General features: G+C 40.4%; 1 protein-coding gene across 7 annotated transcripts in view; it reads right to left on the minus strand.

The window, feature by feature from the left end:
- Positions 1-668: 668 nt before the first annotated feature.
- Positions 669-26,631, minus strand: part of STXBP4 (syntaxin binding protein 4) — a 67,570-nt gene continuing 41,607 nt past the window's right edge. For 6 of the 7 annotated variants that reach the window (XM_051798021.1, XM_051798022.1, XM_051798023.1 and 3 more), the window contains 2 exons: positions 16,853-16,910; positions 669-3,499 (listed from right to left, as the gene is read on the minus strand). In XM_051798021.1, the coding sequence (XP_051653981.1) occupies positions 3,388-3,499; positions 16,853-16,910 (170 nt within the window). In that variant the 3' untranslated portion in view covers positions 669-3,387. The remainder of the gene's footprint in view (positions 3,500-16,852; positions 16,911-26,631) is intronic. The other variant, XR_007906350.1, reaches the window with a different exon arrangement.

Below are 26,631 nucleotides of genomic sequence, written 5' to 3' on the forward strand. Positions count from 1 at the left end.
TGTTTAAGCTGCTAAACATCTTTGCCAGGCTGGCCCCAGTGCCTGGGCTGACAGGTGCCTGTTTGAACTGGTGCAACTGGGCTCATTCCCAGTCAGGCTGATGCTCCTTGGAGTGGTGGAATGGATGACACACAAGGACCAGGAGCACAGAACTGAACAAAGGCTCCTGAGCCAACTCAGATTTTTGCTACTGACTTAAGGAAGAGCCACACAAAAGTCACTCAGAGCAGCATTTGCAAAAAGGCCACTGAATTCTGGTGCTTGGTTTGGAGTGAGGATTAATGTTCCTGCAGGAGTACCTTGAGCTGAGTGTTAAGAATCCCATCAGTTCCCAGAAAAGTAGACGTTTCACAGGCCAAGTCAGAACAGCATTTCCCGAGCTCCTGGACAGCCTTTCCCACTTCACAGCCCAGCCTGTTCCACAACCACAAGCATTTTTCTTAAAGGATTTTCCTTGTCCTCCCTCAGTGCCACCAGGCACCTCCTGCGTGTCAGAGACAGACTTAAAGAAATGAACCAAACCACTCCTAAAGCAGCCTCTTACAAGAGGCATTTGATCAGATGAAGAATATTACATGGGACAGATCTACTCCCATTCAAAGCTGTAGTTTCATTATTTTAAAGGATACAACATGCACTTGAATATATTTTCTACTTAAATTTTTTTTTTATTCAGGAATAAAAATGAAAAGTTGCTGTTTACAGCGTTGCATATGTTGACAACTGCTCTTTACAAATTCTGTTCAAGTTACCCTACAACCATTTTCTCAAAATACACAGTTCAGTTTAATCAAAATGATTTCACAAAACTATTTCATAGAAAGGAAGAGACAAGGGGAGATCAAGAGAAATAACCTAGGAAACAGTGTATGGCAGCGTACAAAAATAGATTAGAACATTTGGAGATTGCAGGTATGAAAATGTATTCCCCACCACGGAGAACGTGAACTAGTGGATTATGTGGAGAGGTAAAAGCTCACTGGAGTAGCTGGAGAGATGCAGAGACCTATTTCTAACGCCTTTAATTTCTAGGCAAATTTATAAGAGAGAGGGGGGAAACAGGCTCCAGCTTCTGGCACGTTCTCATGCGTGGGTGGGGACAGGGAGCAGAGCAGGCAGATCCCCCCTGGTGCACAGCAGGCTGGGCCTGCTTGGGATCATTCCCAGCTCCCCGGGAAGGGCAGGCAGCACGTGCAGAGCTGTCCCCCTCCAGCTGAGCCAACAGAAGGACAGCTCTAAACTGCTCCCCGTGAAGTCTCTGCTCCTGCAGCCTCCCTGATCCGCAGCCCCCCGTCCCTAAATAGCTTCTCCTCTTCGGAACACCCGGTGAGTTGTCACAAAGCCACAAGCAGAATAAATCAAGGCTGCAAAGAGGCAAGTGGAGATTCCAATCTCTCCTGAGCAGAACTGGAAAACTGGAATCTCTGTGCAGGCTGGATGTCACGGAAGTATGAACAGAAAGAGCTGTCATAAAGCATCCAAATGATTTCTACAGCTACAGCAAACACCACAAGGAATTCAGAGCCTCACATGTCCTCTGTGGGTCATGAGTCTGTGCCATTTGCAGAAAAGGGATTTAAATAAAAATGCTTCTGGAGTGTCCAAGCCTGAAGCACAAGCTCTGTCCCTTGGGACTGTGCTCTCCAGGAGCACAAAGGAGGCTGTGAAGCTGCAGGAGCCACTGGGGTAAAAAATGGCTAAAATATTCATGTGTTATTGTTATGAGAAGTTTTCTTAGAAATATAAGTTACTGTGGGTCTGCTGAGCAAGCTTTTCTTAATCCACACCACCTGTGTAGATTCACAGATAATTTGGGTCTGACCTAGTTAAAAGTACAAAACAAGTTTTTGCTATTTGCTTATTCAATATATCCTGACATCTACTTCCAGCAAAGCCTGCAAAAGCCTCTTTTGTGAGCTGCACACTGTTCCTCCAGGAAGAACATTTGGTGATGTGTCTGCAGCTCTCAGACCAAGTGCAGGAGATTCCTGCACTGCTATTCAGAGACATGACTTGGAGTTCAAAAGAAGGTGTATTATTTTGACTCAAAAGGATCAGCAGCTCCAGCGTGCCTGACCTGGCACAGCTCTGCAGAGCTGAGGACAGAGCGTGTGGTTTGAGGCACCAGAACTGTGAGGAAGTCTGAGCTTTATATCCATTCCTCAGAGGACAAGGATTCTTAAATCCAGTGACACATCTACTGAACACAGACCTCAAAGATGTGACTGCAGCCTGTGCCTTCCTCACACTGTCACAGTCCCCTTCTCCCTCTTGCACTGAAGGTCAGAGACAGAGTTTTCCTTTGGCATATCCATCAGTGCTTCTGCAGAGTTCAGGCCTGTCTTTCATTCATTAGTAACACCCACCATTACACACACACACACACATAAAGAGCCTCCAGAAAAACACAGCACAGAATCATACATTTGACAAAGCTGACATCAGACATTGTGCTGTCAATAATGAGATTTAAAATATCCCAAACCTGCTCATTAACTTGCGCCAGCACCCCCCCGTCATTTTCTTTATCCTCTTTAAATCACCACCAGTGTGTACAAAATGATTTTGTTCTACTTAAAGACCAGCTCTGAGGAGGTGACTGATTTCTGCTGATCCTGGAGGTGGTTTCACAGGTTTCATTGTACTTGAAACTTCACAGCTTCCACTGAAGTATTTGATGTGTGTATGTATCGGTTTAGCAGAGCACAAAAGTAGAATAATTTTCATTCTTGCCTCATATTGTTGAAAGAGCATGGTGTCCTCTACCAAAACTTTCTTTTCACTTGACAAGATATCAAAGACTCATTTTTCTAAAGCTCAACAACTATTCATAATAAGTATTCGTTTTAAAAGTCATCAGAGCTCCAATACTTGTAACAAATAGCTGAATTTCTATTAGCAAAACTTATTTGCAGATTTCTTTCATAAAAATAAAGATTTTCAGTAAAGCCATCTGCATTATACTCACCAGCATTGGTTCAAAAACCCCAGCTGACCTTGCATCTCAGTCAGCCATCAGCTGGAATCCACCACCAACTGTCCCATCTTAATCTCATGTTGGCCAAAGCCGTGAAAATTTCACTTCAGGTCAGGTCAATTATGTCAGTGGGGAAGTCATGGAAAGACTGGACTGGGCCCTAAGGTGAGACTGGTCCCTGCACACCAAAGTGGGACAGATTAAGGACTCCTGCAGCACCCACCTGCATCCTTTGTACCCCCATCAATAAACCCACCTCAAAAATGGCAGAACCTCCTCCAGCTTGAAGGGGAGAAACGTCACCAGGTACAACTACATTACACTGGAAAGCAGGTAGATTAAAACCTGGGCATCTTCTCACTAAGGAACTGGGACCAGACTAACTACTCCCTGTCAGCAGCCTCAAGCCCTCAGCTCTTGGACCCGGGCAGGTCTCTCATTCCATCCTCCTCCTCCTCGGAGCAGAGCAGGCTCAGGGCGCTCGTGACGGGATGGATCCAGGATGTTGTCTGTGTCACGTGGCTGAAAAGACACAAGAAATGCCATCAGCAACCCCAAAGAGGCTCAGAGACCTCAAAGCAAGAAACACCAGACGCGGTCTGGAGTTGGAACGATCATGACGACACTTTCAAACGCAGAATTGTCCTTTTCTTGCGAACTGTGAGATTTTTACAAACAAGATGTGGCGTGTTCTGGGTGCCAGAACCTGGACTGAAGATCCCATTTCGCAATACAGAGAGAATGCTTTTGTATGAGACTCCTGATACACACTGGTGACATTTCCTGTTAATTATCTGAGCCGTAGACAATTAATCCAGCAATGATGTGCAGCCCAGACAAAGGAGTCTTGTGAAACTCCAACATGGTTATTCACATGGCCAGCACACCAGTTACAGCCTGGGGAACAGTGGGCAGGAGGAAGCTGAGCAAATGTGGAATCACATCCCAGAAATACACTCAGCTCCTTAGAACATGAACCCTGGAAGTGTTCAAGGCCAGGCTGGAAGGGGCTCTGAGCAACCTGTTGAAGGTGTCCCTGCCCATGGCAGGGAGTTGGAACTAGATGAGCTTTAAGGTCCCTCCCAACCCAACACATTGTATGATTCTGTGATCACTATTTTAGCATCATTAAGTCATTCCTCTTCTTTCATAAAAAGGCTGGTGAATAAATCAATTATGTTTACATGTCCTCTAGACCAGTTCAATAAAAGGGTGTCAGTGCTGATTTTTAAGGCTTAAACCCTACATTTGACATGCAGTCTAAGCTGCTTTCCAGTGTTGGGAAAGCTTCTCTATGAATGGCAAGAGCCCGACCCAGGCTGGGTAAGGACAGATCCATGGGCTGGGTTTAGTGTCTGAGGGTGAGAACACTGCACACCTTGTGATTGGTGTGTGCATGTGAGCCATACTGTGTGTGGGCAAGACACTGCCTCTGCTCCCTTCTGGAATAATGTGTGCTTGGGAAAGGAAATAGCTTCTCTTCACTTAAAAAAAAAAAAATCCTGCTAATAAATTCACAGTTTTTGTAGTCAAGTCAGTGCAAAGATTAATTCTGTAATGTAAGTTCACTGCATGAACTAGCTGAAAAATATTGTACATATAATATACACCATGAAGGACAAGCAGCTCTTCTCACAATGTCTGACACACAGTGTCCCTAAAGCCCATGTCTGTACTCACCTTTCAGGTGCTCTGGTTTAATTAAATATGAAGTGCCATGATGGAACTACTCTAGATTTAGTTTTTCAAGTGAAAACAGGCTTTGTCTTTCTGTCTTTAAAAGTACTCTCTTAAATACCTGATTATGGAAAGGGATATGTTAAAGTAGGAATTTGAGTGCATGTTCCACTACACTGAGTTATGGGTTTGGGGATCACTGTTCCCATCAACATGATGGTGCCATGATCTTACCTGGTGTTTAAACCTTTCCTTTGAGTACACTGAGCTCAGACTCAGCTGGGTATGAGGAGGATGTTACTGTTCACCAAGAGATGAATATGATGATAAGGTAAATCACAGCTCAAGCTGAATGAATAAATTAACCTGTCTCTGAACGGGTAACAGGAATTTAGGCACTACTTCAACTGAAGCAAGGCCTGAGTAAAGACCACACAAGACAAACAAAATGTGGAATATAAAGACCATCAAACCCGAAACCCCAGTTATGTGTAAAAGCAATTCAGAGGTGCTCTTTTGGTGAGAGAAGCACTGGATGGACTCCATTCCTTTATGTTACAAAAATGTCCATTACTGGAGCTGTAGAGAGCAGTTTCACAGGAGTTAAAATAGAGGGATAAATGAAAAACATGTTTCTACAGGAGATACACTGCAGCAGACACTGACTACTCTTAAGCACAGTAATTGTTTCATTCTAAGAAAGTGAATGTACCGTTTTTACTGGGAATGAGAACAACTTGCCAATGTTTCCAATGTTTACCTTTACAAAGTCAGATGACAGCCAATATGGAGTCCTTTTACACTGTTTTATGAGAGACTTGTGAATAAAGTCTATCTAATTAAAAACATCATTCCTACTGTTCCACAACACAGGGAAATGTATACAGTCACATTTATATTATGAATATATTTATATTTGTAAATATACAAGGGAAAATATCTTTGCTGTATTTTTCTGCAATGTTTTCTACAACGTCAGGAAATGCCTTCTCTTTTCCTAATTTAAAAATTCAGTCAATAAGGCTTTATAGTGGAGATAGCAACTTAAATTGAAGTCCCAGCATGTGATTTCATTTATCAGTGTAACAACACAGAACTCCTTCCAACACCTGCAGAATCATGGGAGCTGAATGAGCTGGATTCCATCCATTCCAGCTCTGCCAATGCAAGATTTATTGCCTACACTACTATTTTAAGTGTTTATATCGACTACTTTTATCAAGCCATTTCTGAAAGATCCATTATGGAGTTTAAATAAGAATAAAATTACTTTTAAATTTGTTTTTCTGCCCATTTGACTTCTCCATGTAGCCTGCCCTGACCTGCTGTGTGCCTGAATCCTTAGTTCCATCTTCTCCTGAGCACTCCTGTGAAATGGGAGAAGCTGCACAGGAGTAGAAGAGTTACAGGGAAAGGCATTCACAGGGCTTTGATACAACCAACTTAAAAATTCCTTGTTAAGTGTTTATTCTTCAGAAGGTTTTCCTCCTACATACTCCAGGGCCAGGAGGCAAATGACAGCACGTTGAAGTTCCTGCTACTGCTGCAAGAACCTCAGTTTGCTCTCACACAAATTAAATGCAAAAAACTCTCCAGACCTTTCACAGCGCAGAATTGTGGCACTGAAATCAGGATTACAATTTTCTGTATTCAGTGCCATAACACTGGTGAGAAAGAACCAGTTTTCATCCCCTTTCAAAACACACAGGGCCAAATTTTGCCCTGATGTCAATCTGCTGCAGTAGATGCTTCTGATTTGAACTCGGTTCCTTTCAACTTGCACTAGACTTTATCCCATCCTAGGACAGTTTGTTTTAAACCCTTTGCCAAAATCCTTACTAGGAAAAGAGCTCTTATAAATAAACATTAAGTCCAGATACCACGTCTCACACTGTAGACAGACAGACACACACAATACGCGCAGATTATTTAGGCAGAGAATAAATGTATAAACCCCGCTGCTATTTATTTTTAGCTCTCCAAAAGTGCTGTGGCTAAAGAGCTTTGACATAATCAGTCCAAAGAGATAATCCCAGATTTACTGGTTTGCAGAACATTCTTGTATTAGACATACATCCTCCCTGATTTGTGTGTTGGGGCCAGCAATAAAAGTGAGAGGGAGTCCAAATCTACCTCTAGGTATTGCATAATTGATGCAACTGGTTTGAATGTTCAAGGGATATTTGGAAAGCCAACATCACAAATTTCAAGTGCACAACGTTTTTCCATTTTGCAAATCTTCCTTTCAAAAGTCTAATTTAGCATTTGCAGGGCAATTAACAACATTTAAGGATTTTTAGGTTTTCAAACAAATCATTGCTATCGGAGGGCAGCCAAATTTATTGTTAGAAAACAGAAACATTTGATCTGGAAATATGTCAGCAGATTTAGTCTGTCGTTTTAACATTAGCAAACTGCAGGACAAATTTTAGAGCTCGGGAAAACAAAACATGAGAACAGAGGGATGTTTTGGCAAAGGAATAGTGGTGGATTATTTCAAATGCCATTATAATTACCCTCCTTATGGCTCTGCCTTCTTCACATGGAAAATTATTTCTTTTAAAATGACAACTACGGATGATCTTTTAAGAAAAGAATCACTCAAAGAAGAACTCCAGAGAAAAACTAATTGAAAAAAAATGTCTGCACCTTAGATTTTGAGCATTATCAAGACATACTTTTCACCTTAGATTGTGTTCTCCAGCCAGGGCCAAACTCTGGAGCCTGACAGGGAATTGTGAAGTCTTGCAGACCACTCAAGTGCTGCAGGTCCCAGTGCAGGATGCTGAGCTCTAAAGCAGCCATGTAGCATTCTTGGAAGTTGTTTTCCCTCCCCCCCCTCCCCATTTTGACATTCATAACACCTGGCTCAATGTTTCAACTGCACCAGGGTCCCTGAGCTTTATAAGGAGCAATCTTGTGCAAGAGCCTTTTGTTTGAGATCTGTTCAAGAGAGGAGATGCAGCTTTAAACAACTAGTCAGACTCTCCTAATGAACAGGGACCACTGCTCTTTATGGGCCAAACAGGATTTAGTTGTAGTTGAACTTGGAAAGCCAAATTCTGGCCTCAGATGAGCCCTGTTTTTCTCTACCAAACAGCTTTATGGAAGGTGAAAATGAAAGCAGAACTCTGCTCATAGGAAATAACACAAAGCCCACAGTAGCTGTTTTACCCCTAAATGAGCACACCCCATCAACTAAACCCACGTAATCCATAGTGATAATTTTGCTAAACTTTTAATCTTTCTTATCTTACTTTTTAATTTCCCAAATTTCACTTGCCCTTTAAAGTGCAACGATGCTCAGCTGAAGAGCATTGATGGAGCTGTTCCTGATCTGCTCACAACTGCAAACCTTTGCTGAACAGCCTGAGACACGGGCACTGCACACTCTGAAAGCTTTACTCTTTGCTGCTTTCACTGCTATTGAAATAATCATTAAAAAACGTAGCAAAGAAGAGAATAACTCAAACAAAGCCCTGCGAGATGTAGATGCAGTGGGTTGGAAGGGGACATGCTCTACACTACCCAGAAATATATTCCAGACTGGGCTTTTGTAGTTTTTAGACTTACATGCAAGTCCCAGTGGGAAGTTTTGAAGTTCCTGAGAAAGGAGGATGTGCCATCTGCTAGAGGAGTGGGAATATGGAGACTGCACATCCTCTGTTACCCGCTGGTATGCAGGGCCCCGGGCACTGGAGGCTAATGAGGGCCAGAACAACAGGAAAATAAAGAACAATGCCCCTCAATAAAAATCCTGAAACTTAATCCTTCCTCTAGATGTTCTGCCATCCTCCCTGCTTGCTCTTGCACAGATTCTGTGTTCCTCTTTGCCTTGAATTACTGCCTTTGTCTTTTGTTCCCAGGCCTTTCTCTTCCTGTTCCCCCCTGTGCTTGGGGCAGCCCTTTGCTTTGCAAGGATCCTTTTTCTCTTTCAAATTCAAATCTCACACCTTAGAGAAGGTGTCTAAGCCCAGAGACCCAGCTCTTTCATCTTTATTTTACTCATGTTTCTCTCACTTGCTAAAGCAAATCTCTTGGACCATGATCAATGCTCCTTGGGCACCTTTGGAAACGCTGCATAATTAGAAAATACACCATCAAACAGAGATCCTGCACAAAAATGGAGCAGTCCCAGTTTGCACCAGCACCTTGAAGACCTTCAGAGGTCATGGCAGGGAGAGGCAGAATCACTTTTCCTCATGACAGCAGGTGACAATGGAGCATCTGCTGGAGCACAGGGAGCAGAAGGCACAGGAAGGCAGACCATGGGATCATGGCAAGAGCAGGGCTTTAGTTATAGAGGAACCCCCTCACACGCTGTGGAATTTAGATAAATACAGCAGATATATACAGCAAGATGTGGTACACAGGATGGTCAAAATGCTGGATATGTGCTAGTTCTCTTGCCCTCAAATCTCTACCTGACAGAGTTTCTAAATCACTCCATAATCAGTCTGAATATAACGTGGAGTTACTGGTGCTGCACCCCACACATGCTGAGAATGCTCTCCTAGGATTGCATGATTTTTAGGAGCAGAACTATTTCTCAGCTTTCAAGAGCCAGTGTTTTTAATACCTTGCTGTTGCCCCTTATGAATTTAAACCTGGTATTAATTCTTTGTCTCTTCAGCACCACGAAAGCTCTCGGAGCCAGCACACACCTGCAGAGCCAGCCAAGGATGGTGTCTGTCATGTTTGGTATCCCCTCTGGAAATGCCAGTGCTTGGAAAGCAGATGTTAAATGCTGTATGGGGATACCAAGTCAAGCAATGGAAAACTCTTGCTATTTTGAAAGGCAAATGCTGGGAGGATCTGCAAGGAATAATTTATTCTGAGCTGTAACTAAAGCATTTTACAAAATAAGACAAGTGAGTGACATTGATGCAAGTATAATCTATCAATCAACCCTGAGAGCATCCAGGGACAACAGTTTCCAGACACAAATCCTAAAGGCAGCTTGCATTCAGTTTTTGCATTGTATTTATCAAAATCATCTTATTTTAACTGAAACATTCATTTTTTTCCTTTCCCCTTTTCTGTTAAAATTGGTTTAAGCCTGTACCCTCTTGCAAGACATTTCAAAAGGAACATTCAGCATCTAATAGTTCCCCAGGAGATGCTGGGCAGGTCCTGGAAGATGGCAGTGACCTTAATTTTATTGGCTGTAATAACATCAAGAGCACTTGTCACCTCATGGAGCTGTGTCCTGAGGCAACATAAATGCTGCTTGTATTTCCCTCAGGGATCACAGATTTTGCTTGAGTATTAATTAAAGATTGAGGCATATAAAGTGAAACCCCAGAAGACAGTCTTGCTATTTATTCCTTGATTAAACCGATTAAACCCTTGTCTAATAAGAAAAATCTGTGAGCCATTTCAGAAAGCAGTAATCTCTAGGAAGAAGATTTATCAAGCCAAATAGTGTGCTGCATCATTAAAAGTTGTCAACAATAAACAAATGGCCCAAAGTAAAATAAAACCAGTAATAACAGTAGGATCTGAGCCAAGGCTGAATCAGCCCTAAGGTTTGAGTGACAGAATGGCACTGTTTGAAAGCACCACCTGAAATCTGTCTCCCCACTATCAGCCAAGTGCTGTTTCTCTAGAAGTGCTGGTTTTAATATGTGCAGTTACCCAGAGTTCTGTGTCTCTAAGGGAACTTATAAAAATTCTGGTGCCATTTATTTGCAAATGCATCAGAGCACACTCAAGGTTTATGTTTAAACTACACGTGTACTAAGGTGACATGAAGCTGGAGTGATGGTTTTGGCCCAAAGCACCTTGCTGTGCTTTGATCTGCCTCTGATGGCTCTCCCAAATTCCAGGGAATAAAATAATTTCAGCTCCTTGTATTTTCTCACAGAAGAAATTTTAACAGCTGCCTTCTCTGACAGGCCAGAACTTGGACAGAGTGTGCAGGATCTGTGGAAGCTGAAAGAATGTTTCTCCATTTTGGTTCTTGATATTAAAAAACAAACAACCTCTCAGGAAAAAAGATTGCCCAACCAAAAGCAGCTTAAGGTCTTAACATTCTTGTATTACAAGCTCATGTTATCATAAAATCCAATGCCAAGTTTCCTGGTTTTACATCTGAGATTATTTTCCTTATAGTCATGCAAAATGATTTCAGTGAAAAATCAGAGAAACTGAATTCCAAAAATCCCAAAGAAACATGTCAGGACTTCTTAAATTCGTGTTACATCTGAAGGTGTGTGAACTGACATTATGCTGACAGGTGCAGACTGCTTTGGATCCTTATACATTAAAAAGTAGTAATAGCAGTTAGCACTTGGTTAATGCTGAGCCAGTTCTATTTAAATATTTGCCATTTCTTTTGACTACACAACTATTCTTTCTCTATTTTCAGTTAGAAGGACTTGAGAGTGACAGGTAAAAGCAAACATTTTCAAAAATCACCTCTATTTTTCTGGGGGACATGTAAAATAGGAAAGGTCTGATTTTAAGAGATGCAAAGTAACTTCAGCTTTCTTTGAACTCACTGGAACCAGCACTCCATGCCTCAGAACCAGCACTCCATGCCTCAAAATACCCATTCCTGCCCACAAACCATCAAAGTTAAGATGGGGACACCTACAATGATGCTTTTGATAACTGCTAATTTTGGTGGAACTAACTTGCCTACCACTACACAAGGAGCTGGGAGCAGGCTCTGGATTCAGTCCAGGGGGATTTCAATTGCTGTTGAAATCAGTGTGGCAGATCAGTTTTTCTTAGTTTGCTGCTCTGAAGTGACTGAAACTTGTGTGGAACATACAGAAGTTTATACTTCTAGGTCAGGTCTGCTGTGATTTGAACTTCATTGAAGTTGATTTCTTCCAGGAAAGTTGATTTTCTTCTAGGAAGAAACCAACTAGGACTGGTCCTCCAGCCCCTGCTTGGATAACCAGGATATTGTGATATGCCAGGATGTACTGGAATGAAACAGCAGAGGCAAAGCTGGACACACCTCAGTGTGTTGGGGTTTGGGTCCTCCCTTCATAAAGGTAGTGCTGAGTACACTTATCAAAGGCACAATTTTCTTTTTGCAATTTACTTCCCAGTAAGTAAAATCAACTGTGATTTATTTTCCTTTTATGACGACACCTTTAACTCTAGTGCTATAAAACATCAGTGTTTATACTACAGGAGTTCTTCCTCTATCACACATGCTTTGCTATTCTTAGTTCAGCTGTAAAATCATAAACAGCTTCTATGAATGCCCAGTTTTCAGTAAAATGAATGGTGGGTCTTTCCCAAGCAAGACCAAAAAACTCCGGAATATTATAAAATATTGAATATAGAATATATGATGTGTAAGCTTTCCAAGTAAAAACTTGATTTGTTAGGCATGATTTCAAATTCCACCAGAACACATCATGTATGGTTTTTACTAACCTGTATTTTATAAGTATTGACTTTAGGCTTCTACTTAACATGAACCAAATTCTCTGCCTTCCAATGAAGGCACCTTCATTGCCTTCTTTGACACATTGAAGCACAAAAGGCCTGCATGGAAAGCTTCTGATTTTTAGATAAGCTGCTGAAAGACAACCTTAAATCAAACCTTACTGTTTCCCCTTTGTTGTAAGATAGAAAATATTGCAGGCCCTAATACATCTGAGGGAGAAGATCCCAAAAGTTTAAAACATTTGGTAACTTTTCCTTGCCTTTCGGGGAAATTTCAGATAAATGTTCTTGAGGAAAATAGCAGTTAATGTGGAATATTTGGAATGCAGCCCTATTAAAATGCTAGAAAAACAGTGTTTACAGGGGCAAAATTCACAGCTGGTCCTTACAAACCATATACATATGCAAGGAGTGGGTGGGAGTAGGAGGGAGAATAGCAAGGCCCTACCTAATTTTAGGTGCCAGTCTCATGATACAGAGCTGCCATATGTTAAAGGTGAACAGGGTGGGAGGGTGGAAGAGATTAACCAGAATGGGTTTTCTGGGGAAAAAATTAGTGTCCCAGCTCTGGGGTTTTATACTGTTCCTGTGGGATTCTTAACTGGCAGAACATAACCATAAATTAGCATGTATGGGCCTCACTGGGAGGGCAGTTCTGCATAGACTGTTTCTCCTGTTTGAAAATCAAACCCAGAAGTTTCTAATTCACAAAATCTGTTCAGTGATAGAATGAACACACACTGTTTGCACTGCTGGACTTTAATGCTAGGGCATAGAACTAAAGTGGTATTTTGTTCTAATATCAGTTACAACACTTAATAAACTCATTCAGCTTTACACCTGAACTAAGCCTGGGCAAAACCAGCGACAGGTCTAACTTTAAAAGTGAACATGATGGCTTTTCTCTTATTTACAAAACTTTTCCCATCCTAATGCCTCCCAGCTGACTGATAAGAGCACACACACTCATCTGGATGTAGGTGATACTTTATAAGGGCTCATTGGCCCCTTTGTGTTTCTGGGATTTACAGATAAAATGTCTATTTCAGACAGGAAAATCAGTAATTAAATTTCTTACAACAGAACAGTCTTAATTGTCTAATAAGTAAAATTAATTAATGAACTTTTTTACCTTATTATGTGGGGTTTCTTCAATACACTGGTCCTCCAAGCTCAAGACAAACAATGGAAAAATTGGAGAGGATCCAGTGGAAGGTCACCAAGATGATGAGAGGGTTGCAGAACTTGGCACATGAAGAAATGTTGAAGGAATTGGGTTTGTTCAGCCCCCTCTTCTCACAAAGATGTGCAGCACAGACAAGAAGCAATGGGCACAAGTTGCTTCAAGGGAAATTCTGTCTAGATTAACAAAATATTCCTCACTGTGAGAACAACTAAACTTTGGAAAAGGGTACCCAGGTAGGTGATGGAATCTCCCTGACTGCAAATATCCAAGTCCTGGTTTGCAGGGCTCTGGCTGACTTACTCTTGAACAGATGGTTAAATGAGATGACTCTTCCAATCTAGACTTCTCTGTGATTTTATTCCATTACTTTGGAATGGCAGTGGACTGCTGAAAACCCCATCAGGATACATTCAGTTGTCACCTTGAGCAAACGAGGTCAGAATCTCAACTCCTTTTAACCAAACTGGCTGAAATAAACACTGACAGAAATTCCAGCTGTAAATTGGTGACAAAACAGGCACCAGTGCTGTGTTTCTGTCCCTCACTGACTGATGGGGCACCAATCTGTGCCGTGTGTGAATGACTGCCTGTGTTGCTACATGCAAAACACAGCAGTGCTTGCCTTCTCTGTTACTTTAAAGTACACCAGGTTATCTCAAAACATATCTGAGGTCAATCTCAACCTTTCTTGTCTGGCAGGAGGAAAGTTACATTCTCAGTGAAGCTGTTCCCTACCTACTAGTGTAATTTTTGTCCTTCTAAGAACTGATAATTTATATTATGTTAGTAAGACACTTGAACTTGCTTTGTTTCCCAATGCACACTGAGCTGTAGCTCATCACAGTTTACATTACAGTTTGCTATCCCATGGTAATCCCTGGTCTTAATGCCCAGCACAGACTCATGCCAGTTTTAGCAGTCTAAAAGTCAAGTTTTCTCACACTTGCAGCCCTTTGTGACCAATCCTGGCAACCTGGTTGATTGAAAATAATTTACTGAGACTGAAATGATTTGCTGAATAAAGGGGTGATTTCAAAAACTGTCAGAAGGTGAGGATTCACGGGCAAGATACAGCTTTCCCTGGTAGGTACAAGGCACTGCTCAGCCCCATGTAAACGTTTTATTCATGTCAGTTATTCACATAAGTGGGTTTCACTTTAGTGTGTAACACAAGCCAGCTGGTTTGCTTCTTTTAAACTCTGATTTCTCATGCACTTCATATTGCTACACCCCTTCAGAGATATTTATGGAAATTTCACAGCAAGCTGTCTCAAGCTTATGTGCTATTAAGATTCCATTCTGGGGTGTTTACTGCATTAGATTTATAATGTATAGATTTATGGACTCAGCTACTTGATAGCCCAATAAAGCATGTTGGAACCGAAGGCAACTACTAATTAAAATGATATTTGATTGTCCTTAGCATACTGTAAAACTGCTGGGGATTTAAACAAAGCCATTGCAGCTCCTATAGAGCCTCACAGCCCAACTGCACAGGAAGAAAACTGGCAATGCCCATTCAAGAGCAGTTCAACTGTGGTACCACTTTGGGAATGTTTTCCTATTTGTATACGTGGAACTGGGCTAGTGTTGAAATACTCTTAAGCCCCTCATGGCTTTGGCTGGGCTAAAAATGAATGAAAGGATTCTAAAATAGAATAAAAGGATTGACATTCACAGCCAAAGAGAACAAGAAGGTTACAGCATTAGTACCAGGGTTGTGAGGTATCAACTATTCTGATAATCCCCATTTAAACAATTAGATTAAATCCTCCTGGGAAGGATCAGCTGATAAGATGCCCCTCAAGCTAAGTTCCTCCTAGAAAAGGATATTTTCAATGTTGGTTTTCACCTTGAAATCTCCACCATTCGATGTCAGAAACAAGGAACTTATGCAACCCCTGCTCCTTGTTCCAAACTGAACCTTCTCAGATGACTTTGTACACATTACACAGTGTAGTAAGAGGGGTGAATTGCCAAGCATGCAAACAGCCTGCCTTACACTCTGCAAAGGCATTTGGAAATAGTCATGAAAGTAAAATAAGGAAATAGTTAAAAATAATATTAATTGCCATGATGTGCTATTGAAATGCTCAGTTAATTCCATTCTAATGAACTGCATTAACAGCTCTGAACACCACTTCTGATTACTCCACTCAGAAGAAGTTTTTAGCCATAAAAGGTGATTTCAAACCCTTCTCTGCAATTAAAATGGGTAAATTTGCCTTGCCTGCCAGGCAAGACTGACAGGCAGAACTTTATAGGACAGACTACAGAAGGTAACAGTGATGGCAAACCTGGGGCACTCTCACCTGCAATGCTGGGAGCACGTGGAGAGGGCAGAAAATTCAGGATTTATTAACAATCAGATGTGCCAAAATTCCTGAAAAAGCTTTCTCACGTGAAATCTTGATTTCAAATCTGTAGTTTTAGCAAGTGGGGATAAATGCAAATTAGGCTGCCACCACCTAGAGCAGCTGAGATTCTACTGTTGCTAATAAGCATCTGGTTGTCACCTCTGCAGTGGTTCAGCATCCAAGTGCAGAGCTCAGGAGGAAATGCCTGCACACATTCAGCACATCCACCTTTCTGCTGAGTCATCCACATACCTACGTGAGCGAGAAGCACAGCAACAAACCCAAAAATAAAACAGGAATGGGGGGATGTTTCAAGGATGTGACATCTCTCCTCTTCTAATTCTAAATTATACTCGCTATTGTTGATAGATAACACTATCTTCAAGCTCAGTTTGCAGTCACACAGGTATAAACCCAGGGTATTACCCAGAAAAGTATCCAACTTCCCAACTGTCCTATCGTGGCTCTCTGCATGAACAGACAGAGCCCAAGGGAACAGTGCTCTATTTTAATAGTTGCTCTTGTATTTCTTTCCATTGCTACGAAATTGGCTTTTAATTCACTTTCATTTCCTAAGTTATTTTTCTACAATTTTTTTTGGTATAGATCTTATGTAGTAACCTACATCTGTCTGCAAAGAACAGCCACCCTTTGATTAGAGCTGGAATGCAGGATCATATACAGTGTGTTTGGAAACCTCTGCAGAAAAAAACCATGTCTGCTTTAATAGATCTTGCTCGAGGCAGCACGGGGTGAGGCAAGGACAGCAGAGCAGTGTGCTTGAAAAAAAGGGAAAAAAAAGGTCCCTGCTTTTCTTGCCTAGTTAATGCATCAAATTCAATGTTGTTTACCTGACTTTTAGAAGAGTTTGGGATAAAAGTAATTTATTTGCTGCCCTTCCTCTCTTTTAGGAGACTGCAGAAATCCACCTGCAAAATGGCATCTTTCTGGCATCTATAAGAATTAAACTATATGCAAATTTCAGCAGCTAGAATAACCTGCTATTAATTAAATCCATGATATATATATGGAATGGAGATGAATTGTATTTTTTACCATTTGCTTCAATCCCTTAAAATAAAAAACCCTCTATTATACAAATTAATTTTCACTATATTCTGGAAAAAACCCCCAGCATACAGTACAATGTACAATAAATTTCTCCACTAATTCTAGGTTTAAAACTGCGTTTGGTTTGAGGTGCTTTTATTACTACTCTGACTCGTTTTCCCCAGAACTACTCACTTGATAAAATACTTGATTCCATCAGCTGTATAAGCCTCTTCCCATCCATAAGGCAGACCTAAGAGGAGATAAGGAAATAAGATGTCTCTCTAAGCTCAACAGACATAGAGAACAGTTTTGAAACAGTGAAAGTTAGAACACTATAATCTCAAACCATGTCATAAAAAGATTATAAATTCCTACTATTTCTGCAGCAAATAATAATGTAAACAATACAATGTAAGAAATATTTGCTGTGCTACAAAGCCATAAAGCATTTGATGGTATTTTTATTATTAGAATGATGAGTAATACTTTTAGTAGAGTGCTATACTATATCCCTTTAAAAATTAAATTTTCCTCTCAAATCTTTACCTTTTTAATTCCCATTTGCTCAAAAGTAACTTTTTGTAGGGTTTGAAGACTGCTGGAAAAAGAAGCATCAGTCAATGTGTAAAAATGCTCCTGCTTTTGGGATACTGTACTGTAAAATATATAAAGTGCAAGGTCCTGAAAAATCGCGCTTTTTTTGAGACTAGAAATATATATAAAATTTAAATATGTGAGAAAAATTGTTCTGGAGGAGTTTTGCTTGAAAGTCATCTCCAAATGTGAGTGTCTCAGGAGTTAAACTATTTTTGTTCCAGTCCAAGTGTATCTCAAAGACCAGCTCATTAGAACCATCTGTGAGCCTGCTTTAGATTGGAAGCTTTGATTTGGGAAATGAGCTGGACTGCACGCACCAGATGAGCTTTGGGAGCTGCTTCCTACCAAGGGCTGCCCTAAGTGCACACAGACATATTTTTTTCAAAAATTCTTCTACAAGGCTCATTTGCTTCCATTGTCACACCTTTGTCTCCTTATTTCTTAAAAATCTGGAAAGCAATAATGTCAGTTCTCCAACTGAAACAGAGCAAGGACTTGGCAGAACGAAGCAGGTACAAAGCACCTGGGAAGGAATTATACCTGTAGGCACCAAGTGAAGAGCAGCAAGGAACCAGGACTCCAGAATTCAGGAAGGGAACTCGAGAGGTAAGGGTAAGAACAGCACCATCATTATTCAGTGCAGCTTGAAAAAGCCCACTGGATTAATTTTTTTCCTCTCACTTTTACCCCATTAGTCAGTTGTCTCAGGCTTCTTCCCATTTTCAGTTTAGAGCAGATCTATACAATCTGTTCCACAAAACATGCCACCTACTACCTTGCAGAGAGAATAATCCACAGCCGCTTCCCTTTAAACACAAGGTACCTGCTGTGGAGCAGTTTTCAGGCTCTGGCTCCATTGTGAGGGAAGGAAGAAAAGGATGTTTCAAGTTATAAATATGCTAGACATGATCACTAGTTCTTCCTTCCTCTCCCATGAAAGACGGGACCTTTATTCAACATGGATTTTTTCTGATGATTTAAATGGCAATAGGATTCATCCCTCAATTGCTTCCATCTGCCCTGGCCTTTCCTCGCTCCTGCCTGCAACACACACATCCAAAATAAATGACAATGGATTTGCTCAATTATGAATAAAAGCTCAGCATCTGCTCTGTGCTCACATGGATCCCCTACATCACCTGTTTCATTCATCAGTGATAATTACACTTTTTTCACTAGTGATCTGATTAAAATTGTGTCCTTTTTTTCCCCTTCTAAACAAAGAACAGCACATAGGTAGCAATGGTAACTGATGTTCTGCATTCTTCCCTTAACCACTGAAGACTATGCTTTTCAAAAACACTGAATACATTTGTCACCTAGAAATGAAACTGGAGATATCTCCACAGCTTTATCTACCTTTTTGACTTTATATGCATTAGGTTGTATATCCTGTCTGTTCTTTGCTTCAAGGTTCCACTGCATCTGTAGGTTTTTTTATTGCATTGATTTGCCACATTTTTACTCTCCACTAGTTTTTCACTGCTGTTCCCTTTACTCCATTCCTTCCCTTTCAGATTTGTAGTTCTATTCCTTGTATTTCCCATGGTAGCCAGGAGGCTCTCATGTTTTGCATCCTATTTCCCCAGACATGATCTCCACTTCCTTCAAGCTTGCTGTCTCCATGAATCATTCATAAGTTGATCCACTTCCTCATGCTCTATTTTTTCACACCCTCCAGGGTCAAATTTGTTGTCTGTCCCAGGACTTGCTCTGAAAGACTGCTAAGCTCTCACCTGGAGTAAATGGGAGGTAAAGGAGCTGAAACAGTCAGAAATACAGTCTGAAAGATACAGGGTTTAGCCCACATAAACTCCAGCAATCTCAGATTTCCTGCATATTTATAATTTCTTGTGTGAACTGCTACAGTCTTTGATGAATCTTCATAAATAATAAATCTCGGCTGCAGTTGTCTGCACAGATCATCTTGAAAGATTACAGATTTACAGTATTTAAAAACTAGTTCTTTTCAGCAGAAAATACAGGGCTTCTTGCTATTCAAATATTTGTGATTATTTACCTCCTGGAAGGTAAAGCTGCAAAAGCAATTGTGCATGCAGAAGGAAGAGCAGTCTCCTGAGAGAGTGCATTTCAGTCAAATCACATTGTAAACTACCAGTATTTTGTTCTGAGTATATGCATTTAATTAGGGTTAGTGCAAAAAAAAAAAAAAAAAGTCTATAGTTCTATGTGAAAAAAGACCAACAAGAAACCAGTTGCTGTTGTTTGTGCCCCAGCCCTGCTGCAGCTGGTCCCAGAGAGCCAGTCAGGATCCCTGGTGACTGCTTCCCTCCTTCCCTGCGAGATGCCAGCTGGGATAACCACTGCTGGAAAGTCAACATTATATAAAGCTGAAAGGAAATGAAGCCCTTGGGCAAACAGAGTCCTCCTGATCCTTGGTAAGTGTGGAGCTCGTGGATCTTTATCACTTCCCTGGGTTAACAGGCCAAACAAACTGCACTGGTGCTGGCACTGGGTGGGTTGCAGGAAGAAAGATGAGCATCAGCCCAAAGGATAAACTTCCCTGAAGTGACAGACATTAAAGGCTGTGCCTCCTGTTCCCAAGGCAGGATGTGTGTACTCTCCCTCAGTAACAGCTGCACACAGCATGATCAAAGTATGTCTCTAAAGGAAAAAGGGGGAAGTACAGATATTAGGAAAAAGCCTCATTTTTCCCGGGTTATCAGTTATCGAACCTATAAACTCTGCAGTAATGCAGCTGGCTGGGGTTTTTTTCCTCAGTAAGTTAGTTAAAAATTATTACAGCAAAAGATATGTGCAGATCAGCAAATGAAGCCAGTAAAGCAGATACCAGAGCAGAATATTCAGTTGACTCAAAGCTGCAGTTATTTCCCTAACATGGAAATACTGCAGTACAAATACCTTCTATTTCACTTATTTTCTGATAAAATTACTCAAAGGAAATGAGAGATTTAGAGACTATAGTAAGAATTGTTCAAAAAAAAATGCACTGTGCAGTAGGATTCTATCTAGATTTGGCCTATTTAGATGCTTCAAGATAAGTACTTCTTTAAGTGCTTTATTTTGGCCTTGAAGCCAGACTTTAAAACCCTCCTTCCATTACAAGCAGGCACCAAACACCAGTGATGGATTTGGAAGGAGTGCTTAGGGACAGCTGCCTACCAGAGGTGCAAACCTCACCCTAAACACTTTTTTGTGAAGCACAAACTAATTTCCAGCATTGTGCACAGCTCTGTAATCCACCATTAAAAGGATGTCTGGCTGCAATTCCTTTCCTGTTAGGGATAAACAGTCTCGTGGCTGTACCTGGAATTAATAGCAAGTATCAAGCTTAAGGGATGTAGTGTCTATCTGGAATTCAAAAGCCACATTGTACAAATATTCTGTTTCACAATGAACCATTCTCTGACCAACAATAGAAATAAGGATGTCTTTTTTACATAGCCTTTTACCTTTTATAACTTTTCCAGCTGTACACATCTTTTTAATGCACAAGAGTATGGGCTAGCTCATAGCCTTTATTTCTCTCCTTATAATTTATTTATATTTAATATTAGATTCTCAAAACTGATGAAGTTTTTTTAAGAAACAGGAATTACCTGCTAAAAGGATTTCTGATATCCAAGATGTGCTACAGGACATTAAACCCAGTTTTCTCTGTCACTTGATAAATGTGGGTTTGAATTCTGGTCTCTTTTCAATAGCCACCAATTTCAGCTCTTATCAACACTTAAACCTTCCTCATGTGGCCTCAGTAATGAAGCAAAATTTGTTAGTTAAGATCCCTATGAATTGGCTCTTCCCTTTTGAGCTACCTGGGCAAAGCAAAAGGGATGGAAAGCTGAAGGTCTGACTTGGGGGTTCTAAGTTATCTGGTCTTGGACTCCAGAGTGCTACTGGAATATGGGAATATCCCAAATAAGAGACTACAGGTATCATATGAGATATGAGACCAGCAAAGGAACTTCTCTGTGATTTATGTAATTCGACACAGCTAAAGCAAAACTCTGGGGAGAAATATCCCCCCTTGTTTGTTGAGTGTTGTCAGTGGGGTGCTGGCAAAAAAGGCCTTTTATTTTTTTGAGGCTATAAATAATATAAACTGTATTTTATTGCTTATTGGGGAATTAAATATGAACAATCAGATTCAGAAAAACAGCTTTCAGAAGTGAGTATGCTCTTCTGGCATTTGCTTGTGTGTCACTTTAGACCACTTCAAGTGCTCTTCCCAAAACCAAATGTGTTTCCTTTCATGAATAATACTCTGCTAAGGGGACATTCCATTCCTTTCTTTCACATATCAAATTCCATTTTAAAGAAATTGCTTTTTTCTTTTGTTGTTGGTAATTTAATAAAACAAAGATGGAGTCAGTAGTCTTCAAGTGGAGACATGTGGGAAATACTAGCAGCTGAAATTTATGTTAATTTAGAGTATGGCTGGCAGATTGGCTTGTCTCCCTTCAGTCCTGTTCCTAGAAACCATTCTTCAGGAAAAATATTTGTCTTACTTTGGATATTCAGGGTGTGGTGAAAGATGAGCTTGTGTATTCCCACTGCCTATAAATCACAATATATTGACCCATCTATGTTGGCAAACCCATTAATCTCTTATTAAAACAATTACAAACCAAGTTACAATACAGAATGAGTTATTAAATAGTTTGCTTCTCATGCTGAAGGATTATATGATCAACTTTAAGATCTTTTTGGTAATTTTGAAATTACAAACTGTTAGAAATATCTTTCTTCTATTCTAATATTTGTCTGTGAAGAGCTTGGTACAGTTAATTAGAAACAGTTTGGATACAACAGCAATTGAAACATAAGAACAATGACCAGTCAACTGACTGATTTAAGGAACTAAGAATGACCTCAAACAGTACATGTGATCAGACATTAGTAGAAGAATATTCCTCTCCTACTCAACAAGGGAACTCCACATTTAGAACAAACTCTGCCCAGTGTGTGCACTTAAATTCTTCAGAAATAAGTGAGAGCTACATTTATCTGAGCAATGAGGTTGCTGCTACCTGTCTTCAAGAAGGATAATTGCCTTTAAAACTGTACCTTTTCAGAAGCTGAATATTGGAAATGCAACAAGAAAAACCCAAACTACATATTTTTCAAATAAAGACTAATTTTCTCCAGGTCTGAAGGTTCCAAGCAATTCAGACAGTTATTAAGATGAGAAGCAAACAGAGGAGCTGATGCTCATTTTTACTTCATTTCAGTGTTTGTTTCACTGCTGGGTAAGTCCTCCTTTAGCCAGGGGTAAACAGCAGATCCATGGCATTACCTCCTGTCACAGGCTGGAACCTGAGCACCTACACTGCTGAAAAACTGGGAATGTCTTGCAGCATACAAAAAGCTGGAGGAAGACTGCATCCCTTCAAATGCTCACATGAAAGGAATTCGAAGTTCTAGTAATGATTATTTTTTATGTGATGTCATCACCTTTCAGAAAAAAAAAAAGTAATGAATTAGCAACTTGCCTGGAAAAAAAAAAAGCTTATTTCAATGTGCTTCTAATAAAATCAGTATGTATCACATTTGGCTTCCAAGGCCTTTCCACATACCACACGTTTGATAGTCAGGTGTTCAACAACTGGTTTTGAGGAGGCCAAGATACCATGAAGCAATATGTCCCTCACCATTACTGTTATTTTAGTCATTTATCTAGGTCAAGGGAGCATCAGCCCTCAAAAGTGAGGGAGAGTGAAAGCAGGGAGGAGTTTCAGACCACCTCGTTCTGACCAAACACTGGATTTTGCATAATCTACTGGCTGTTATTATTTGCTTCTAAAAATGTTCTTAACACCCTGATTATCTGACAATTATTTTTGTATTTTTCATCTACACTGCTTCTTTCTCAAATGCTACTGCCTGTCCAGTGAAAATACAAAAGAATGCAGTGACCAGTTACCCCCAAATTATTTTGCTTACTGTGGTTAAGAAGGAGAAAAAAATCAGCAAACTGCAGAATGCAGCAATCTACCCTTTCACAGAGAAGGCTGCTAAGAAAAAAAATCATGCCAGTGCTCCTTATTCTCCAGTGGCTCCCATCTGCCTTTAGTTTGCCAACTCTAAGATGTTTTGTTTTATTTCAGTGTTAAGGGCTGCAATAACAGAGTCTCAATTAGTGACACAGCAAGAGAAATACAGCACCTGAGGATCACAGAGCTGGGAGAGCTCCCTAGTAAAGTCTTAAAAATGGTAAAAGCACATTCCCTAGTACATTTTTTTCAGTCTTGTCCAGCTTCTAGAAAAATATTCCTTTCTAAGAATTCATTGCAGGTTTTTTCTTTTACAGTCTCCCACTAGTGACTGTTAACATGACGTTGTCTATTTGGGATTAGTCAAGAACACATTACTGCTTCCATTGCTGACTGAACACACTGCAAGTTCCAAAGCAATTTTTGATGAACATTTGCATAAGTGAAATTGAAATTCATTTTGTTTATACCTGTGAATCTCAAACTGCTGAAGAGAAGACAGAAAACACATTATCAAATCCTCAAATTAGAGAAACAGCCCATCACTGGGGAATTCTACACCAATGCCATTAGGCTAAAAACATAGTTAAATTCACAGAAGTTAAGTACTCTCTTGAGAACGTTCTTGTTCTCAATTGGTACAATCCACTTTCAGCTGATTAAAAAGAATCTGGAATAACACATTCTTCTTCCAGAAACACAAGGCTCTGCACACAGGGCTTTCACAGCCAGTTCTGGGTAATAGCCTGGAATAACTGTATGGCCCAGCTCTAAACTTTTCCTCAGTTTCCCTCCTTTCTTGCTCCCCTGATCCCTCTGTTCCAGAATTCATCCATCTCCTCCTTTCCTTACTGGATCAACTCCTCTTGTCACCATCTATTGTGTGATCCACCCACTTCCATCACTGTCATCTCACATTGCTCACTGACGCATGTGATCGTTAAATATAAGTTTAATTAGAAAGCATTCATTGGTAACAAATTAAAATGACTGGCTAAAATTAGAATTAAACAGAAATTGTCTGAGACTTAAAAAGCAATGGTATTACATGATAGGCCTTTCTTGCTAAGTAATATCTTACTTTTTTGCACTGATGATGCAATTAAAACTGCTCAGGGGGCTGGAATGAACCACCTACAATTGAGAGACAGAACTACTCTGCTGAGCTCATTTCACAGTAAGTACAGACCAAGGTAATACTTTTTCCTTTTGCAGAAAAATTGTAAAAATACATCCATTCAAGATATCCTTTTAGGCCAATACAAAAAAGCCTGTAGTTACACCTAAGTAAAAGAAGGGGTTTATTTACAGGAAGATATGACTTTAAAGCCAGTGTATTTTAAAAGTAATGCTAAAAGTTCTTAAAATCTAGGATAGATACATTTCAGTTTTTGTTATAAATCTGAAAGGAAACAAAAAAAATGCACAGTGTGCCTCAATTTAGCACACTGGATTTTACCTGAACTGTAAAGGTGACATTTATAGGTAAAGGTAAAATTGTGTTCTCAAAGACAATACCCAGAGCAATCAGTAATTCAAGGTAAAAACCCCCATCCAACTGCCAGTCAGTGATCCATATGCCTCAGGCCATGAGGTAAGAAATCCAGTATGAGCCATACACACATTTTGTACCTCCTTTAGGTCCCCTTCATAAGCACCAAGCAATTATGTTTTCCTCTTGTAAAATTCTCCTTAAAATATACTTTCAAAAAGCTTCCTCTCTCATTCTTGGCAATCAACTTTCTCTGTACTTCTTCCCATTTAAATTATCACACTTGTGCACCATACATGTCTAAGGAACTCTGCTGGCCCTCAGCTTCTCACTCCTACCTACTGAGGAGAAGTGAAAAAATGTGACAACTGCAGGAGCTGACAGCAAATCCTCCCAACCCTCTGAGACAAGATGAGCCCTGATAGCTCCAGCACACACTGATTCCCAACAAAGGGCTGCTCATCCCCCCTCCCCTTGTCAGCTTCCATCCAGATCTCTCAGGATGCTCGGAGTTGTGAAGCCAAAGAAAATTAACTCAGCATTAGCTGCCAAAAGGAAACACTTCTCTGGTTCAGCTCCACACTGCAAGGTTGGGTTATTTGTTGTTATTACCTGAAATAAGGAGGCAGGTGTTCCCTGAGGGGGGGTGTGGACACACACGAGAGACATCGGGGTACCCACCTCTCCCCGTCACCAGCTGACTGCATCTGAACTGTGCTTGCAAGTCAAAAAAGAGGGATGCCAGCCCTGAGAGCTCAAGGTTCAATTCCCATCTTACCACCTGCATATTTCCTGAGTTTCAGACACTGCTCTGGGACTGAGACCAAGCCCTGTCTCACCTGTGTGTTCCCTCTGACTTGTGAGCAATCTGTGTCTCCACACTATGGAATTTCAAAGTTTCTTTCCTCCTCCTTCACGTCGAAACACAATACTACAATGAAGGTTTGCTATACTGAGATTCTAAGCATTATGTCAACAGAAATTAATAGAAAGACAATTTAGGAAGTATTTACCATCCAGTAAAATTGTTGATTCTGGAGAGTTTTGACTTCAGTCTCCATAGTTACCAAGAGCAACTACAACTTGTATGGGAAGAGGCACAAAGTCAATTAATTTTTTCATAGAGGGGTCACACTATGAACTACACAAGACTGTGGACTTTTGAAGGTCTGCTTTTTAATGAAGTCTTCCTTAAGAGATGCTGGCAATTATCCTAATGAGACTGCACTAATCTTGTTAGGTCATCTGCATGTTAAGATATAATAATATCGCTTGTTTTTCATTAAAAAAATGTTTTGATTTGAAAGTCAGGACAGACAGTGCCTATTCAAAAGCTGACTCATCTCTTCTCATTAAAGGTAAGTGAATGGAGAGAGAATAATTTGCTTTTCTAGCAGCAACAACAGAGTTCTGAAATCTAGGTCACCTTAAAGAACTGTCTTAAAATACAAGCTTTAGAGACTGAATTGTGGTTTTCCTTGCTGTGGAACATGGGGAATAACATGCATATTCAGTTACCAATAAATCAGCATGCAACTCCTTCATAATTGATACTCTAAATATATTTTCTGATTTGATCAGGTCATAAAATTATTCCATCCTTATTAGTGTCATCTTTTATCTGGCTTCTCTGCTTGCACATAATTACTGTAATGTTCTGATTCTTGGACATCAAATTAAACAAGCAGGGTCTAATTCCTGGGCCCTGTAACATCATCTACAAGTAAGACCAGTCGAGTGAAAACAATGTCATTCCTTACATTCAACAAAACATGGGTTTAGTCCAAGGAAGGAGGGTTCAGGGATAATTCAGGATTTAAAACCCATTGGGAAACGGACATTTCTTTGAAATGCCACTGAAAAACAGGATTAGAATTTTGTAAGAGCTTGACTAACTGGATCAAATG

Source organism: Manacus candei, unplaced genomic scaffold (assembly GCF_025592945.1).
Source record: "Manacus candei isolate 608988 ecotype Guabito, Panama unplaced genomic scaffold, ASM2559294v1 h1tg000047l, whole genome shotgun sequence".
Taxonomy (NCBI): domain Eukaryota; kingdom Metazoa; phylum Chordata; class Aves; order Passeriformes; family Pipridae; genus Manacus; species Manacus candei.